Source organism: Erythrolamprus reginae, chromosome 7 (genome assembly GCF_031021105.1).
Source record: "Erythrolamprus reginae isolate rEryReg1 chromosome 7, rEryReg1.hap1, whole genome shotgun sequence".
NCBI classification, from domain to species: domain Eukaryota; kingdom Metazoa; phylum Chordata; class Lepidosauria; order Squamata; family Dipsadidae; genus Erythrolamprus; species Erythrolamprus reginae.
In genome coordinates, this window is record NC_091956.1 from 36,826,276 (window position 1) to 36,841,286 (window position 15,011).

Consider the following 15,011-nt stretch of genomic DNA (forward strand, 5'->3'; position numbering starts at 1 on the left):
AGTTTGACAGTGTTGAGGGAATAATTTGTTTAGTAGAGTGATGGCATTCGGGGGAAAACTGTTCTTGTGTCTAGTTATCTTGGTATGCAGTGCTCTTTATTTAAGGAGGGCAGTAGTACCCCCTTTTTCAAGAATGCATTTAACAGCTTCCTAAACCAGGCCCTGTAACCTTTCTTCAACCAAGAAGGGCTGGTATCGAGATTACACTTGGCAGAACCAAGGCTGTAGAGAACACTGACCACTTCCCTCTGGGTTCCCACAGTCAAACTAGACAAAATATTACCAAATTGTGTTATTCTTCACCCATTCTGGAACATGAAAACTGGCTTCAGAATCAATTTACTTTAACATAACAGCAACAATATAGAATTTTTTATGTTCTTTTACCCTTAGAAATTTTTTCAATATTAATTATTTCGTTTCAACTTCTAAAATGTGCTTAAATTTGGATAAATATAATTGCTCATTACATGACATAGTAACAAGGATGCTACTGACACATTAAGTATGGCAAAAATGCTATTGTTGCTTGTGAAAATTGTTTCTCAGATACAGGTTTTCATATTATACACTAAATTGTCTAAACATTGAAATAGATATTTTAATAGTATGATGACAGAAAAAATTGTGATGAAAGCTTAAAACACAAATACCTGTATTCCTTTTTGTTAAGACTAGTGTAACGTACAGTATCATCCATACTACAGCTGACCAACTGCTCAAAGTCATCCACAGCCATTCGGGAAACTAGATTTGTGTGTCCTTTCCCACGAAATCCATCATTTTTTCCTGTTTCAGAATCCCAATAATGTAAAAAAAAAAAAATTAAGGAAATTTTCTTCAGAATGAGGAGGAAAAGAAAATCCAAAATCTAATCCATATAAAAAGCTATATCAAAAATTCTGCCACATATAGATAATCAACAATAAACACCTGAACTAAATGATGATGATTCTCCCAATATTTTAAGAAATCAATGCTGATATCAGCATTATAAATGCTAATGCAGTGGTTCTCAATCTGGAGGTCTGGACCCCTTTGGAGGTCAAACAACCGTTTCACAAGAGTCGCCTAAGACCATGGAAAAAGACAAATTTCCCATGGTGTTAGGAACTAAAGTGCATCTTCTGGTGCCTGAGAACATATTTTTACAATTCAACCAATCAGGTATTTACATTAGGGGGTGTCCCTACTCTATGGTTGGGGGTCACCACAACATAAGGAACTAGATGAGACTACGGAGAGGGGCGGCATACAAATTTAATAAATAATAATAATAATAATAATAATAATAATAATAATTAAGGGGTGGTGGCATTAGAAAGGTTGAGAACCACTGCCCTAATGGAACTTATCAAGTCTGACATTTTTTGTAAGAAGGACTTTCATAAATTCAAATTATTTGTAAAAATTGCATAGGAAATACATTGGTTGTTATGCAAAGTTAAAAATGCTGCATGGAGGAGGTTCTACACTAACTTTTATTCAACTCAAATAGAATAATTTCAAATTATATTGAATGTAGCAATATCAAAAAAGGATTAGACAACTTTAAAGTTTTCATTCAGCAATTCAAATAAGCATTAACAGCTTTAATATATCCTGTTTGTTAATAATATTTCAGTGATAGCAGAGGTGACAGGAAAATAATAATGAAAAAATAGCTATTTAGCCACCTCAGGTTAGCACTAAAATTGTTAACCACTTAAAGGATATTAATATGTCCATCATGGCTTCCAGAGTATATATAGGATTTCCCTCCATTTTTATGGACTGTAAGACACTGTATTGATTTGCTGTGACCCTGCAAGAAAGTAGATATAATTATTACAAAAGCCATATTTATCTTTTTTTTTAAAAATCATTTATTTAAACTTCTTCACGTGAAAAATTAGAGGTTTAGATCCAATGGAACAGGAATAGCTCCCATATTCCCAACAAAACTACCTGGCTTTTTCTTAGAATGACCGTTGAACTTACCTGAACGGTCTTCTCGATGCACTGTGAGGAGAGTCCAACATGGGTAATAGTTCAGCCTGATTGGAAGGGACTAAGTTAAAAATTAACATATCAAACAAGTCGTGCCCCCTGTAGACCCTAGTGAGTCAGTCGATAATAAAACGAAGTCATAGTGTAAGTAACTCAATAACATTTATTCAACATATTTTAACTGTGGATTATGAAAAACCAAGAACTCTGTGCCCCTGGGCTCAAATGGCCAGGTGGGTTTGGACTCTCCTCGCAGTGCATCGAGAAGACCGTTCAGGTAAGTTCAACGGTCATTCTCCACTGCACTGCTCGGAGAGTCCAACATGGGATATACCCAAGTTTAATTCACTAGGGCGGGAACAGGTTAGGCCAGGGGCGCAGACTCTCTGCACACTCCTTGCAGCACTCTGCATCCAAAAGCCACCTCAGCAGAAGCATATGTGTCCAGATGGTAATGCTTAATAAAGGTGTCAGGGGAGGCCCAGGTTGCCGCCCAACATATGTCCTCTATCGGGGCCTGAGTTGCCCAAGCAGCCGATGTAGCAGCGCTTCTCATGGAGTGTGCCATAATGCCCGGTGGAAGTGGTGTAGAGGTTATCTTGTACGCTGTGATGATACAGGATCTAATCCAGTGACTTACTGTCTTGGGGAAAACTTTTGATCCCTTGGAAGGTGAGGCATAGGACACAAACAAGGGTTCTGTTTTTCTGAACGTGCTTGTGCGTCGAATGTATATCTTTAGAGCACGTCACACGTCCAGTTTATGCCATTTTAGTTCTAATGGGTGAGACCCATGTGCACAAAAGTCCGGTAATATAACCTCCTGAGTTCGGTGAAAAACAGAATTGACCTTAGTTAGAAAAGTAGGATCGAGACGTAGAACGACCCTATCTGGGTGAAACACACACAAATCCGGTCTTACTGATAATGCAGCGATTTTGGACACTCTTCTAGCCGAAGTAATGGTTACAAGGAATGTTGTTTTATAGGACAGAAGCTGTAGTGGAACCTCCCATAGAGGTTCGAATGGAGGTCCCATGAGAGCCTGTAGTACCATTGGTAAGTCCCAAGTTGGAAACCGATGAAGAGTAGGTGGTCTCAGGTTAGCTGCTCCCTTGATAAAGTCTTTGATCCATGGATGGTGTGAGATAGGTCTCGTCAAGTCCAATTTTAGGATGGTTGCTATGGCCGCTACCTGTCTGCGTAGGGTATTATGTGCTAAACCCTTGTCTGGGCCATTTTGTAGAAAGGACAGAAGTTGTGCTACACATGGATTCTGAGGATCAAATTTCTGAGTCTTAAAGAATGAGCAGTATGCTGCCCAGGTAGACTGACAGATTCGAGTTGTGGAAGGTCAGCGAAATGCCTGAATAGTAGCAATGACCCTCTCAGGTACTAGTTGTCTCCCCATGTGGTCCCCCTCAAGTGCCAGGCGGCAAGTTTCCACCACTGAGGGTCTGGGTGGGAAATTGCCCCCTGAGTTAGCGATATGCGGTGGTGTGGAATGCGCCAAGGAGGGGGGGAGATTGAGAGGTCCCTCAGATCTGAGAACCAAGGGCGCCTGGGCCAATATCATGATGATCTCTGCCTGTTCCTGAAGAAGTTTGTTTATTACCTTCAGAATAATGCGTACTGGTGGGAACGCATAAAGCAGACCTCTTGGCCAAGGGCAATGTAATGCGTTGATTTGTTCTGCGTTAGGAAGCGGGAAAAGAACCTCGGTAGTTGTGTATTGAGGTGTGTTGCGAAGTGGTCCACCTCTGGTGTTCCATACCTGTGTGTGATCTCTTGGAACAATTCCGTGTCTAGGCGTCATTCTGCTGGATCTATGGTCCTCCAACTCAACCAGTCTGCTTGGGTGTTGCAAATGCCTGAGATATGTTCGGCTCTCAGCGAAACCAAATGCTGTTCTGCCTATAGGAATAGGTTGTGGGCCTCCTGCATAAGTCTGCCCGATCTCGTGCCCCCTTGGTGATTGATATGCGCCCGAGTGGCAACATTGTCTGTCAGAATGAGTATGTGTTTCCCTCTCACCTGCTGGGAGAAGTGTAACAGCGCTAGGAGAACCACTCTGAGTTCTAGAAAATTGATGTTGAAGTCCCAGAGGTCTTGTGGTGACCACAGTCTCTGGGCAACTCCTGAAGGGGAGTGGGCACCCCACCCCAAAAGGCTCGCATCTGTCGTTATTGTTACCTCCTGACATAGTAGGAACGGTGATCCCTGCTGGAGAGCTGATGATCTCCATCAAGGGAGCGAGCGAATCACCTCTGCTGATATTGTTACAAGCTTGCGTGAATGGCTGATCCGTTGTTTCTGAAAAGGAATCAGGAGCCATTGCAAGGGTCTGGCGTGAACTCTGGCCCAAGGCACGATATCTATGCATGAAATGAACATCCCCAGTAGCTGGGATAGTGATGCTAGAGGAACTCTCTTCTGGTATTGTAGGTAACTTGTCAGGTCCCTGATTTTGTCTTGGCGCTCGGTAGAGAGAAATACCTTGCCCTTCCAGGTGTTGATGTGTGTCCCTAGATGTAAAAGGCACTGGGTTGGTGTTAAGTGACTTTTCTGGTAGTTGATTGTAAACCCGTGAGTCTCTAGTGACCTGATGATCTCTGATAGATCCTCCCTCGCTTGGTGGGGGTTGTTGGACAGTATTATAATATCGTCCAAGTACGCTAACAGGCGTAGCAGTCGTGATCTCAAGTCCGCGGTCAGGATATCCAAAGGTTTTGTGAATGCCCTTGGAGCTAAAGAGAGTCCAAAGGGCATGGCTCTGTATTGGAAGTGAAAGTCCTCGAAACAGAACCTCAGGAATTGTCTGTGATGGACCGGGATGTGCAGATATGCTTCCTTCAGGTCTATGGATGTAAGCCAATCCTGTTGCCGGATTGATACCAGGATCGTTTTTAACAAGTGCATTTTGAATCTACGGTACTTTACGTATAAATTGAGCCGTCGTAAGTTGAGTATTAGACGACAGCCACCTGAAGTCTTGGGTACTACGAATACTATTGAGTAGTACCCAAGACTACCCAAGAGTAGTATCCTTTGCCCTCCTGCTGTGTTGGAACTTTCTCGATGGCACCGATCTCTAATAGGTGGTAAATTTCCTGTTGCAACAAGTCACTTTCTGTTGGAGCCGTGTTTCTGGACAGTGAACGAATCTGTTTGGAGGTGGTTGGATGAATTCTATTCTGAGACCCTGGGATATTGTATCTAATGCCCAGGCGTCTGTAGACATGGATTCCCAGGAGCCTGTGAAATGCTGAAGCCGGCCTCCAATGGGAAAATGATTTCCTGAGTCACTTGTTCTTGCGGTATCCACCTTGATTAGACACTCTGAAGGGCCTCCTCGATTGCTGAAATTGTCTATTTCTGTCTCCAAAGTTGCCTCTGTCTGATCTGTATGAAGACTGATTATAGGACCCCTGAGCGTATGACCTGGCTGCTGGGAGGGCCGCCGAGGAAGACTCTGTCCGAAAGGGCTGTCGCCTGTAGTAAGGAGTTGAGCGTCAGTCTTGGCACCTGTATGTTCTGGGTAGTATCTTCTTTTTATCCTTGTCCTCTATGAGGACCTTGTCCAGAGAACCACCAAAGAGTTTCTCACCATCAAAAGGTGCAGAGGCCAGTCTCCATTTTGACTTTGTGTCCGCCTGCCACGAAAGAAGCCAAAGAAGACGTCGGGAGGACAAATTAGATGCCATAGCCCGTGAAGCGAATCGGGCTGCTGAAAGGGTGAAAGGGTCGGCAAAAACCTCTGATGCCGCTAGTAATTTGTTAATGTCCTGTCTCAACCGACCCTCCTCTGGACCTAATTTTGCGAGCATGTCTTGGAGCCACAAGATAGAAGCTCTATTAAAGAATGAGGCTGCCGTAGCTGCTTTGAATGCCCAGGCCACCATCTGATGAGATTTCTTAATCAGACCCTCGGCCCTACAGTCATCCGGTTTTAGACCATCCGCCATGTCGGCGGGAACTAATTCATTCGAGACCAGACTTGCGAATGGAGTGTGGACGGGAGGGAACTGTAGTAGGTTTTCCATGTCTGAATCTAACGCATAAAATTTCCGTTCTGTGATCGATGGGCCCAGAGCTCCCGCTGGGTGCTCCCATGGTTTTTTAATATTGTTCATGAACAAATCTGAAGATGGGATAAAGTCTGACTCTTTTTGAGGTTCTGAAAAAAGTCTCTTAGCAGGTGGAATACCTGTCACCTGTTCTGTAGTCTGGCCATCCATGCCCTGCGCAACTGCTAACTTTGCCTTATTGAGCAAAATACGATATAATGAGTGCTGGAAAAGACCTGTGAAGGCCGGTGGTTCTGGTGGGGGCCCTTCGTCTTCAGACAGGTCATCCCCCTGGTCTGAACCTGGGTCCCTTAGTTCTGCATCCTCATGCAGAGATTCATTCCCGGAAGACAGGGGAGCGGGGGCTGCCCAAATATTCCTGTGTGTTGAGGCCGGTTGAAGTGGGGGTGGAGGGGCTGATGCTGCGTATTGTTGAGTACCAGCAGCTATACCCTGTGAATACGCTGATGCAATCATGTCCTGTATAGCTGGGGACATTCGGTGCCAGGTGTCTGGGGAAGAACGTAATCCTGCAGCTGTTGGCGTGAAGGTGGCTGAAGAAGCCAGGGGCTGAGGGCTATAGTGCCACGCTGGTGCAGCTGTAACTTGTATCTCAGGTCTATGCAGGGCTTCTGACATTGGAACCTCTGATCTGTCTGGAGACCAATCCTTGTCTATGGCTGAGCCCATCCCTTCTGGGAGTCGGGGGGGGGGGGGTAGCAGTGGCCAACTCAGAACCTGACCTGGTGTGATGGTAGCCTGGGATTGTAAAGGAGGAGGCTGTCTCTGCGCTGCCTCCAGTTGCCATTCTAGAGCTTTGATGCGTTTCTCTGCTTCCTTTAGAGCAGATGATGATGCCTGGGAAGTTTTGGACCTCGATTTGGAGGAATGCGACTTCTCCTTGGCCTTCTGTGTGCCTCCCCCAGATGTGGAGGGTTCAGAGCCCAACGATTGGGGGAGATCTGCCATAATGAGGGATTGAATCCTCGAGGAAAATTACAACCGACCGTTTTGACTGCATGAGGCAAATGAGGTTCCAACAAAATGGCGGACAAAGGAAGAAATGTATTACTTCCTGTGTCATCTGGCTATCTAATATTAACCCAGGCTCTGGTGGTGCCTAAAGGGTTAGTCCCGCCCCCCAAACATGGTGGGCGGTAGTTGTTTCAAGGGCATGGAGGTGACCTTGAGAGATGAAATGGCGGCGTTGCGCTAACAGAAGGAGCCGTCAGTTGCTCACCCCTTTCAAAATGGCGGGCGGAGCTTGTGGATTTGGGCGGCACCAGAATTTGCCGGCTTCGATTTCGGGCTGCCAAGAATGCCGGCTTCGATTTCGGGCCTCCGCTTAGCCTCGGAGCTTCTCATATTGTAGTAATTTTGCCGGGAAATTCAAACGGTGCGCACGGAGTTTACCTCCATCGGCTTTTCTCGCCCCGATTGCCACGTCCAGGGCGGTATAGCCCACAGACTAGGGACCTCCCGCTTTCTCAGTCTATGGAGCGTTACTCTTTGAGAAGAGGCTCCAACCGGTATAATGTTGCAGGCTTGCTCCTCAGAGCAGGGGCCTGAGTCCAGCGACGAAGGAATTCCCTTCAAATGATCCTCTCTGATTGTTCCTGTAAATGAAAGGAGACAGGGGGGGGGGGGAGGGAAGAGAAAAGTTAGTATCCTACCTAAGTAATATAGAGAAAATAAATGAAAACAACCTATGAAATAAGAATCATAGGGAATAAAAAACTCCTGTGTCCCTTCACTATGACTGAGTTTTTAAGACTGACTCACTAGGGTCTACAGGGGGCGGGACTTGTTTGATATTTTAATTTTTAACTCAGTCCCTGTTGGACTCTCCAAGCAGTGCAGTGGAGAAAATGGTTTTCTAAGCTTTAGTTATTTTAGTGGTAGCCAAAGAAAAGTTTATGCACCATCAGAAAAACTATCTGCCCAACTTTTCTTTCATTTGAATATTGACTACTGAAAAAAATAAGGTAACTATATCTTATTATATGCCCGTGATGGCAAACCTAGATGCCACGTGGAGCTATATCTGAGGGCATGTAAGGCTTTGCCTTATGTTAGCTCCAGTGTGGATGTGCGCATAGGACAGCTGATTTTTGACTTTGGAGAAAGCTGTTTTCAGCCTCCAGAGGCTTCAGAAGATTTCCCTGAAGTCTTCGCAGTGCAAACTGGAAATCCATTTTTCCCATTTTTGGCATGCAAGAACAAAACTCCCATTTTTGGTCATGCAAAAAGAAAAAGGTTTGTCATCACTAATATATGGCAAAGAGTTTCTTTTTTACCATTGTAATATAAAACATTAAAAAATTCACAGGATACAGCCAAAACTTCTTATGAAAAATCCCATTTTAGACATTTGAGATAAAAACACGGTAAGACTTATGGCAGTGGGAGATTCAGTCAGTTCAAGAGAATCAGTTGTTAACTTTCTGAGCACTTTGGTGACCTGCCTATTGGAAGAAATCTCATTCCAACAGTTTTTTGTCCCCCCCCCCCAACTTACTAGGTTAATCCTGACAGGAAGGCGACATTCTGGTATGCTCTGACCTGTTTCTAGCCTAATCCTAACCTTATTGCCCTGTTTAAGTGTTTTCTAAAACTGCCTTTGAGGTTAAGCCTTGATACATTGTAACAGCTGTTACTTTCCTGAGTGACTTCTCTGGAGGTTTTTTCTCTCTCCTTTGCTGGTATGTTTATTCTAGGGCCTGACTTTCTTAAAGGGGAATGGTTGTTTTAAACTTTTTGCACTGCTTTAGTGGTTCATGGCACTATCCTTTTGAGATGTACTTTCAACACAGCTGAATTCCCTCCCAGTCATTCCTTGCATCGTCTGTCCCAGTGATGGGCTCCTACAGGTACGGTATGGTAGGCCGTACCGGTAGCAAAATTTTGGTCAGGTACACAGTACCGGTAGCAAAATTTTGATTTTTTTTTCTTTTTTTCCCTTCTGGGCACTGGGTGTTTTTCCTAGCACAGTAAATGAGGTTGAATGTGTATAATTTTAGAAGAGCTGTGTGTGCCTGTGTGTACATACACTTTATATAGTAGATAATCAGGGGTGGGCTACTGCCTGGACGGGTGGGGGAATACAGTGGGCTAGTGAAAATGGAGCTCCACCCCAGAGCACCCAATTTGCACTGAAAGATGTTGAAACAAAATGCATAAGCCATGCCCCGTGTGGTAGTAAAAATTTTGGTAGCCCATCACTGCTCTGTCCCCAATTAAGGAGGGAGGGGCAATCATGGGCCTCTTTTTTCCCTGGATCTGTAATCTTCTCTAAATGGAGCAATCCAGCTAGTCTTTGGCTTCTTTGTTTGTTTCCAAAAATGGGAAAGTGATGAGGTAATCTTTTTAGACCTCCGCTGGCTGCCTGATCGTCAAGCAATGGCTAAGAGGCAGGATGCAAGCTTGGCTGTCTGATTTTATTTATTTGTTTATTTATTTACTATTTGGACTATGATGCCTTTCCCCAAAAACTCAGAGCGGCTAACAACTGCCTTATTGCCTTTCTGGGAGCATATGATCTTTCCTTAAATCTGGATGGTTTCCTTAGGCTATCTTGTGAGATGAGTGAGACCATCTTTAAGTGGTGCAAATGGATCTAACGATTGCTTCTCCTGGGTGGGAAAGGGTGCTTTCTCAGTTCAGGAGTCTCTTGTCTATGGAGATTCTTCAGTAATACGGGTCATGATAATCTCAAAGGTGTTTTTTTCAAGAGGCAACTGGATTTTCTTGATTTCTTGCCTGTAAACTGAGAGCTTCTGTAGCACAAACAAATTCCTTGTTGGCCATGTTATTCTTATTCCATTCCATTCCGTATTCCTATTCTTATTCCATTCCATATTCCTAATGATATTCTGGAGCAAATAACAGCATAATTCAAGTTTATGTTTTCCTCACAGAAGCTTACAGCTCAAGTAGAAGCCAGAATATTCAGTTTAATATAATACATAAATAGCACAGAAAGAATAGATGAAGGATGTTTTGCTTTTAGATGAAACAAGAGAAAAGATAAGGTGGCCTGTTCTGCAAAGACAACCAGAAGAGAAAAAGGAACAGTAGCTTCACTCAGAGTCCCTTAAACTACTCCTAGCGCTCTCACTAAGGAAGGATCAGACCTGCTGAAGCACAAATACCTTCAAAGTCTATCAACTGTGTAAGGGCAACAATGTCTTCTTTCATCTGGCTGTTCTCTGTCTGGGCTTTCAGTCATTTTATTTTGGCACTTTCCTTGGATGCCACCTCTCCCTTCAAGGAAGAAACAGGCAGGCAGAGAGACAATTGGGGCAGAATTGGCAAGGTAAGGAACCGATGATAAAAGTGATGTGGGAAAAATGAATTTGGAGTAGAAAAGTGTTCTGGGCTGAAAGATTAAAAAAGCCAAACACTGAATGATCAATATGAAATCCAGATGACTCAGGATTGTGTGACCAAAGAAGAAAAAATCCCAGGCAAGGCATACACTGGAGACAGCTATAGACAGCTTTTTTTATCCTCTATGGCAGGGGTATCAAACTCAATTTCATTGAGGGTTGTGGCTGACCTCGGGGGAGCATGGTCAACTTGACATCATTTATTTCAGGGATCGTCTATGACCCAGGCAAGGCTAGGGGGATCCATTTTCTCCAGTACGAGATGTATGAGTGCCAAATACTTGTCCACTAGAGAAGCCTTGCTGTCAGTCTCAGGCCATACAGAGGACCCCTGAACAGCACCGCAGACTGCCTGGAGTCCTAGACAATGGAGGGCAAGCACCCAGTCCAGCCCTCAAACTCCCAAGGCATTGGGACATCAGAGCCCAGACCATCCAAGCACGCTTCCCTGGCTGCGCTTACCTCCTCCTCAAAGCTGCTAGTGCTATGCTTGCTTTCCTTGGGTAGGTTACTCATGGTGTGTGGCAGAGGCAAACAGTGTGGGCCAAAGGGAAGCCCACTCCCTTTACATGTGAGGAGACCCAGTTTTGTAACCAAATTATTCTCAGCAATAGGATGTGAGATCACCAGGGGAGGTCAGGAGGACCAGACAAGGGGATGGTGAAAGGGCAGCAGGGCTGCTGGTGGCCAAGTGCGAATGCAGGACTTTCCTTCCTCAGACCCTGACTAATAATAATAATAATAATAATAATAATAATAATAATAATAATAATAATAATAATAATTATTATTATTATAATATTTGTATGCCGCCCCTCTCCGAGAACTCTCCCTGCCTCCCTGCCTCCATCCTTTTTCCTATTTTTTGTTTCCTTTTTCATTTTCTTTTTTCTTTCTTCTTCCTTCCTCTCTTTCCTTTTCCCCCTTCTTTGCTCTCTTCCCCTTTTCCTTCTTTTTCTTTCTTCTTTCCTGTGCCTTCTTGGATGCTCAAATGGAACACTCACAACAAGTGTTTATATGTGTGTGTATGCATGCACACACACACCCTGTGCACAGGTCTCCCCCATGCCCCTTGTGGTCTGATTTTAAAAGACACCTAGAAAGAGAGGAGGTTTAACATCAAGACTCTTTGAACTAGATTAAGACCTTAGACCATGGAGACCAAGGAACACCGCACCTGGACTGACTGATTGATTACTGATGATTATAAAATGTTTTAAGATCTGATTTTATACCATCAAAAGAAAATCAATTTTTACTAATTTATAATTTTTATCCTATATTTATATAAGTATAATTTTAATGTTTTAGTGTTTTAAATTTTTATCAATTGCTATTTTATACTGTTACTAATTTAATTGTTTTTTAATATAATTGGGGTGCTAAGTAATGGATGACTGGGATAAGTATACTTGTGGGTATGAATGGAATGATTGGTATAATTGGGTTGGTGAGGGTGGGTTATGGTATGGATGAGTTGATTGATAGTAGTGTGAATGATAGATTTGGCCCACCTGACGCTCGGGAGACAGGAGAGGAAGGGGCACCGATCTCTGGGGTGGCAGAGGGTCGGAATATCCCTGTGTTGCTGGGGAGAGGCAGATATGGCGGGGGCCACAGAGCTAGCCGTTCCAGGGGAACGAGGGACCGTTGCTTAATAACGGTCCCTTGTTCTGGCTCTGAGAGCCAAATCTTGGGTACTGGTGATGAGTGTAACCCTGGCCCTGGACTCAGGTTGCTGCTGCTTAACGCCAGGTCGGTGGTAAATAAAGCTCTCCTCATCCGGGATCTGATCCTGGATGAGGAGGCCGACCTGGCGTGTATTACTGAAACCTGGCTGGGCCCGGAGGGAGGTGTTCCTCTCTCTGAAATTTGCCCAACCGGGTTTCAGATATGGCATCAACCTTGACCCCAGGGAAGGGGGGGAGGAGTGGCTATTATAGCCAGGGAGAGCCTTTGCCTGCGTAGACTCATTGCTCCGGAAATTGCGGATTGCGAGTCTCTCTTGTTGAAGTTGGACTTAGGGGTCCAGGTGGGCTTATTTCTCACGTACCTGCCTCCCAGCTGCGTGTCAAAAGCCCTGCCTGTGCTACTCGAGGAGGTAGCCGGGTTGGCGGTGGAGTTCCCCAGACTCATTGTCCTGGGGGACTTCAACCTGCCGTCACTCGGCGAAACCTCTGGGTTGGCACAGGATTTCATGGCCACCATGACAGCCATGGACCTGACTCAAGTAGTACAGGGTCCGACTCACGAGGGAGGGCACGCACCTGACATGGTATTCTTTTCCGAGCAATTGAGAAATGGTCTGAGACTAAGGGGCTTAGAAGCATTGCCTTTGTCATGGTCAGACCATTTTCTACTACGGCTTGACTTCCTGGCTCCAATCCTTCCCCGCAGGGAGGCGGAACCAATGAAGATGTTCCGCCCCAGACGCCTGATGGACCCAGAGGGCTTTCAGACGGCACTCATCCACAGTTCGGCGGAGTCTCTTGCGGAGGCCTGGAATACGGCTGCTGCGGAGGCTCTCGACCGGATTGCGCCTTTGCGACCTCTCCGTGGCGCTAGACCCCGTAGAGCCCCATGGTTCAACGAGGAGCTCCGGGAGTTGAAACGCCAAAAGAGACGTCTAGAGAAGCGATGGAGGAAGAGTAGGTCTGAATCTGATCGAACACTTGTAAGAGCTTTTATTAAGACTTACAAAGTGGCGCTCAAGGCGGCAAGATGCGCATACCATGCCGCCTTGATTGCATCAGCGGAATCCCGCCCGGCCGCTCTGTTTAGGGTGACCCGCTCCCTTCTTAACCAGGGTGGAGTTGGGGAGCCCTTGCAGAGTAGCGCCGAGGAGTTTAACACGTTTTTCGCTGATAAAGTCGCTCAGATCCGGGCCGACCTCGACTCCAATTGTAAAACAGAGTCGACTGACAATGAGTCAGTCGAGGTGACTGGGGCACGTACTTGTCCACCTGTCTGGGAAGAGTTTGATCTGGTGACACCTGATGAAGTGGACAAGGCCATTGGAGCTGTGAGTTCTGCCACCTGTCTACTGGATCCGTGTCCCTCCTGGTTGGTCTCGGCCAGCAGGGAGGTGACACGGAGCTGGGCCCAGGAGATTACCAACACTTCCTTGGGGAGGGGAGTTTTTCCAACACTCTATAAAGAAGCGCTCGTACGCCCCCTCCTCAAGAAGCCTTCCCTGGACCCAGCCGTACTTAACAACTATCGTCCAGTCTCCAACCTTCCCTTTATGGGGAAGGTTGTCGAGAAGGTGGTGGCACTCCAGCTCCAGCGGTCCTTGGAAGAAGCTGATTATCTAGGTCCCCAGCAGTCGGGTTTCAGGCCCGGTTACAGCACGGAAACCGCTTTGGTCGCGTTGATGGATGATCTCTGGCGGGCCCGGGACAGGGGTTTATCCTCTGTCCTGGTGCTCCTCGATCTCTCAGCGGCTTTCGATACCATCGACCATGGTATCCTTCTGCACCGGTTGGAGGGGTTGGGGGTGGGAGGCACTGTGCTTCAGTGGTTCTCCTCCTACCTCTCTGGCCGGTCGCAGTCGGTGTTAGTGGGGGGTCAGAGGTCGGCTCCGAGGTCTCTCCCTTGTGGGGTGCCTCAGGGGTCGGTCCTCTCCCCCTTGCTATTTAACATCTACATGAAACCGCTGGGTGAGATCATCCAAGGACATGGGGTGAGGTATCATCAATATGCCGATGATACCCAGCTTTACATCTCCACCCCATGCCCAGTCAACGAAGCGGTGGAAGTGATGTGCCGATGTCTGGAGGCTGTTGGGGCCTGGATGGGTGTCAACAGACTCAAGCTCAACCCGGATAAGACGGAGTGGCTGTGGGTTTTGCCTCCCAAGGACAATTCCATCTGTCCGTCCATTACCCTGGGGGGGGGAGTTACTGACCCCCTCAGATAGGGTCCGCAACTTGGGCGTCCTCCTCGATCCACAGCTCACATTAGAAAACCATCTCTCAGCTGTGGCGAGGGGGGCGTTTGCCCAGGTTCGCCTGGTGCACCAGTTGCGGCCCTATCTGGACCGGGACTCATTGCTCACAGTCACTCATGCCCTCATCACCTCGAGGTTCGACTACTGTAATGCTCTCTACATGGGGCTACCTTTGAAAAGTGTTCGGAAACTTCAGATCGTGCAGAATGCAGCTGCGAGAGCAGTCATGGGCTTACCCAGGTATGCCCATGTTTCACCATCACTCCGCAGTCTGCATTGGCTGCCGATCAGTTTCCGGTCACAATTCAAAGTGTTGGTTATGACCTTTAAAGCCCTTCATGGCATCGGACCAGAATATCTCCGAGACCGCCTTCTGCCGCACGAATCCCAGCGACCGATTAGGTCCCACAGAGTGGGCCTCCTCCGGGTCCTGTCAAGTAAACAATGTCGGTTGGCGGGCCCCAGGGGAAGAGCCTTCTCTGTGGCGGCACCGGCTCTCTGGAACCAACTCCCCCCGGAGATCAGAACTGCCCCTACTCTTCCTGCCTTCCGTAAACTCCTCAAAACCCACCTTTGCCGTCAGGCATGGGGAAATTAAACATCTCCCCCAAACATCTC

The 15,011-nt window shown here is 46.3% G+C and overlaps 1 protein-coding gene across 2 annotated transcripts in view; it reads right to left on the bottom strand.

Moving 5' to 3' along the window:
• Positions 1-15,011, bottom strand: part of WDR1 (WD repeat domain 1) — a 92,461-nt gene that overhangs the window by 20,350 nt on the left and 57,100 nt on the right. Inside the window, exons 9-10 of one of the 2 annotated variants that reach the window (XM_070757346.1) lie at positions 1,717-1,804; positions 654-810 (exon numbers count right to left, since the gene is read on the bottom strand). In XM_070757346.1, the coding sequence (XP_070613447.1) occupies positions 654-810; positions 1,717-1,804 (245 nt within the window). Of the gene's footprint in view, positions 1-653; positions 811-1,714; positions 1,805-15,011 lie in introns of both variants that reach the window. The other variant, XM_070757347.1, reaches the window with a different exon arrangement.